Source organism: Empidonax traillii, unplaced genomic scaffold, assembly GCF_003031625.1.
Source record: "Empidonax traillii isolate 1590-97213 ecotype Southwest subspecies unplaced genomic scaffold, ASM303162v1 scaffold171:size1303362, whole genome shotgun sequence".
Classification (NCBI taxonomy): Eukaryota; Metazoa; Chordata; class Aves; order Passeriformes; family Tyrannidae; genus Empidonax; species Empidonax traillii.
The window spans coordinates 1,014,165-1,018,913 of NW_020955364.1; the positions used below are offsets into that span (position 1 = coordinate 1,014,165).

The 4,749-nt window shown below is 52.1% G+C and overlaps 1 protein-coding gene across 1 annotated transcript; it reads left to right on the plus strand.

Moving 5' to 3' along the window:
* The first annotated feature begins 674 nt into the window (after positions 1–674).
* On the plus strand, positions 675–4,162 carry ADRA2A (adrenoceptor alpha 2A). Its single transcript, XM_027885756.1, has one exon. The coding sequence runs from the start codon at positions 875–877 to the stop codon at positions 2,207–2,209; it is 1,335 nt and encodes a 444-aa protein (XP_027741557.1). The 5' UTR covers positions 675–874; the 3' UTR covers positions 2,210–4,162.
* Positions 4,163–4,749: the final 587 nt, after the last annotated feature.

Genomic DNA, 4,749 nt, shown 5'->3' on the forward strand with positions numbered 1-4,749 from the left:
GGGCTTACAGCGAGCGCGGCCGCATGCCCGGCACCTGGAGCGGAGCCCGTGGGCATCCCCGCCTCACACGCGGGACGGGACAGCTTTCACCCCTCTCGCAGCCCGGCTCGGGGCACCCCGGGCTCTCCCGCGGTGGTTGCGCAGCCGCCCGCACGGTGGTCGCCTCCAACCGCGCCCCGCACGGCCATCCCCGCGGGCAGCGGGAACCGCTCCACGGGGCCGCTCCTCTCCCCGGGCGGGGCGGGGAGCCGGGCTGGGCGACACCGTGGGACGGACACCGCGGGGTGCGTGTGTGTGCGCTGGGGTGCCGGGGGGCGAGACGGGGTGCGAATACAGGCGAGGCCGCTGAGAGAGCGGGTGCGGTGTGTGCGCGGAGCGGGCGGGCGTGAGAGCTGAGCGAGGGGAGTGTGCGGGGGGCGGCGGGCGCGGGTGTCCGTGTCGGGGCGCGGGTGCGCGGTGTGCGAGTCTGTCTGTGTGTATGAGTGTGTGTCTGTGTGTGAGTGTGTGTTCTTCTGTGCTCTTCTGTGCGTGTGCGCGCACCGGGGGCAGCTCCCCACGTGGGGCTGACGCGGCAGCCCCGGCCCGATCCGGGGCTATAAAGCTGCTCGGCGGCGAGCGAGGCAGAGCAGCCGCGGCGGCTGCAGCCCCAGCCCCGGCCCCGCTCCGCTCCGCCCCGCCGCGCTCGGAGGGTCCCGGCGGCAGCGCTCAGCATGCGCGGTGGGCGCCCGCAGCCCCCCGGCCCCCGGCGCGCCGCTCCGCCCCGGCCGGCGGCACAGTAGGACGCGGAGAGCTGGGCTTGGAACCGGGCTTAGAGCCGGGAGCGGCGCGGGTGGAGCCGGGGCGAAGGGCGGGGGTGTCCGCGAAGCCGGCGTTGATGTTTAACCTGGAGCGCCCGTTCACGGAGAGGGGCCACTTCTTCTCCTCCATGGAGTACCAGCGGCAGCTGGAGGAGGAGGAGGGCTACCCACCTCCCGGCAGCAACGGGACTTTCAACGACAGCGGGGCCGGGCCGGGCTGGGGCACGCCGTACCCTCTGCACACCACCATCACCCTCATCAGCCTGGCCGGCTTGCTCATGCTCTTCACTGTCTTCGGCAACGTCCTGGTCATTATTGCTGTCTTCACCAGCCGGGCGCTCAAAGCCCCCCAGAACCTCTTCCTGGTTTCCTTAGCCTCGGCTGACATCCTGGTGGCCACACTGGTCATCCCCTTCTCACTGGCAAATGAGGTGATGGGGTACTGGTACTTCGGTAAAGTCTGGTGTGAGATCTACCTGGCCTTGGATGTGCTGTTCTGCACCTCCTCCATTGTTCACCTGTGTGCCATCAGCCTGGACCGTTACTGGTCCATCACACAAGCCATCGAGTACAACCTCAAGCGGACCCCACGCCGCATCAAGTGCATCATCTTCATCGTCTGGGTCATCTCGGCTGTCATCTCCTTCCCACCACTCATCTCCATCGAGAAGAAGAGCGGGCAGCAGGCTGACCAGGGGGTGGCAGAGTGCAAGATCAATGATGAGAAGTGGTACATCATCTCTTCTAGCATTGGCTCCTTCTTTGCCCCCTGCCTCATCATGATCCTGGTCTACGTGCGCATCTACCAGATAGCCAAGAGGCGAACCAGGGTACCGCCAAACAAGCGGGCAGAGCGCCCTGAGAAGAAGCAGAATGGCTTGACCGACAAGGAGGACCTGCCAGCCACGGCGCAGCTCAACGGGGAGAAGGCGGCAGGAGGGAGTGGAGGGCAGGAAGGAGAGGTCAATGGCATAGACATGGAGGAGACCTCTTCCTCTGAGCACCAGGAGAACAACCAGTGTAAGAAGTCAGAGAGACCGTCGAGAGGAAAGACCAAGACTAAGCTGAGCCAAATTAAGCCTGGGGACAGTTCGCCCAGGAAGACGGAGGAGGAGAGGAACACCAAAGGGTCGCGGTGGAGGGGCAGGCAGAACCGGGAGAAGCGCTTCACCTTTGTGCTCGCAGTGGTGATTGGGGTCTTTGTCATCTGCTGGTTCCCCTTCTTCTTCACCTACACGCTGACGGCCGTCTGTGAGAGCTGCTCTGTGCCCGACACCCTCTTCAAGTTCTTCTTCTGGTTTGGTTACTGCAATAGCTCCTTGAACCCCGTCATCTATACCATTTTCAACCATGACTTCAGGCGGGCCTTCAAAAGGATCCTCTGCAGGATAGAGAGGAAAAGGATTGTTTGAAGGACCCTTTGCTGTGGGCAGGACTAATCAAGACTTTGTAGGAGAGTAAAGCATGTCTCTCTCGGGCTGTGCTTGCATGGGATGGTTTCCTTTAGCTTGTGAGCAGGAAGCCTTTAAAACCCGAGAGGAGCCTATGGAAGCGCTGGGAAGCAGCACTGAGGAGCAGCAGCAGGCAAGTGGAGGTCTGAGCCATGGCATTCGGCTTCCCGGGGGAGGATGGCCTTTGACTCGCTTGGTTTATTTTGTTAGCTTTTTTTTTTTTTTTCTTTTGCCAGAATCTCTCAGAGGATATTTTCATGACTGCTCAGTTTGACTCTTTAAAGACAAACAGCGTGCAGCTCCGTGAGACGAACAACAAAGAGGGAGTATGCCACATCAGAGGTGTTGGCTTTTTTTATTTTGTTGTATCTTTTTTTCCCCCCTGTTGTATATGTGTGAATTTTGACCCCCTTGTAAAATACAGTATTGTATTCTTGAATTTGAATGTCTTAATTATTGTAAGGCAAGCAGCTTTGAAACTGTGAATGCTTTAATTTTTCACACCTTCAAAGTCTCTCTCTTCCCACCCCCTGAAAATCCCCTCTCTCAAAACCACTGAACAACTAGAGCCATCCCCTACCTGACAGTTTGATAATATCACCAGAATTTTCAATGTGATTTTTTAATTTTCGCTATAAATCTTAGGATCACAGACCTCACCAGACTGGCTATTTTTGTCGTTATTTTTTAATATCATACCTGTTTCTGTTTGATTGCTGCGTTGCCTGTGATACAATACAGCTGAGATGGCAACTGCTGTCTCGTTACTCATTAAAGCAGACCCTGATGGAGCGGTGCCTTTGCTGTTCAGGCAGGGATGTCCCAGGCAACCATCTCCCCTGCAACGTGAGGCTTGGGACCCAGCCAAGCTCCCCACGAGTTAATCTTGTTTGATAATGTACCAGCCTGCAGCACCGAAATGTGTTCGATGCTCGCTCGCTTCCTCCACCTCAACTGTAAATAGATAACATTTCAAAGCAAATAACAGGGCTCTGCATATCAAGTTATCTCATCTGTGTTGCTTTGTGGTAGTTTAACTCCTGTGGGATTTCCTGCAGAGAGGAGGGGGTTTCTGCACGGTGGCCGTTCCACCTTTCTCGGTTAGAGGGAGAAAAGTTCAATTTTTAATCTGCCAGTCTGATTTTTCTAGGACGTATTAAAGCATCCCTCTTTAAGTCTTATACAGGGCAAAACTCTGAAGTGGAAAACCTAACAGACATTTTTTCCAGTGTTTTATAGTGTAACTCAGCTTTTTTTTTTTTTTTTTTCTTTTTTAAATGTATGTGTAAATATTGTGAGATTGCAGCAGGAGAGAGTTAATACTGCTTTTACACTCTTTCCTGAAATGGCTTTCAGCTCTTTCTGCTAAAAAAACCCAACAACAACAACAAAAAAACCCAAACCAAAACAAAAATGGACAGAACAAATCTAACATCCTTGTGCCATGAATAAATTTCTGGAGAACATTTATAGGAAAAGCTTTTTATTTCTAACAAGAAATGAGTCTGCAAGTCTTTTAATGTTATGAAAACAACTTTGTCAAATACAAGTCATAGAAATTGTTTGGAGAAAGCAAAGTTTGTGTAAGTTTCATGTGTAAGATGAATTTGCCTTCTCTGGAGTCATATGGAAGAGACTTTAAAAATCTGTTTTTACTTTTGAGAAGTGTTCTGTTGATTTTGCTCTCTCTTTTGACTTGGTAATCAACTCCAAGGGTCCTCAGATGCATCTTGGGACCTGGAGAGCAATGTTTACATTCACTTGCATTTTCAGAACTGAATCCTCAAGAAGTGAGGAAAGCAAATAAACTGTGCTTTAATGTAAAAAAAAAAAAAAAAAAAAACCCAACCAAACCACAAGCAGAAGTTGCTATAATGGATGATTATTTTTATTAAATAAAAGAGCGTTTACAGACCAAGTGTGAAAACCTTCTGAACAATCTGTTAGCTGCTTTATTTTATTGTATTTTATTTTCTGAACTGCTCCAGCAGCCTTGGTCTTGACATTTTTTAAATGACAGATGGGGAAAAGCACTCTGTGTTTTCTGAAAGGCAGTGTTAGCCCAGGTGGGGAACAGTGGCTCTGTTCATTGTGCAGTGGCATAATAACAAATGAGTCCTTAATATTTCTTGGGTATTTCTACTCCTCCTTTGTGCCACAGTGAGAGCATTCATGTGTTTCTTAAAGAAAAGAGCTCAGGGTTTGAGGGTGTGATTTGCTTCCTGGAAATACAGCCTGGCACTACTGCTGGGGACGCCTGCCTGGCGCAGCATTTACAGCTCTTGAGTTGTGAAGGTTTTTAATAATTAGGTTGCAGATGGGATTAGAAACGATTAGGCTGGAAGGAAACATTTCTTGATGTATTCAGGAGTGTCTGTCTGAGTGGGGCTTTGTTTCCAGCCCCCAAGAGCCAGCCAGCCAGGCTCGCTTGCCCTTACACCAGAGCTGCCAACACCCTCCCTGCAGGAAGGGATGAGGGATTGTTCTCCCACCAAACATGG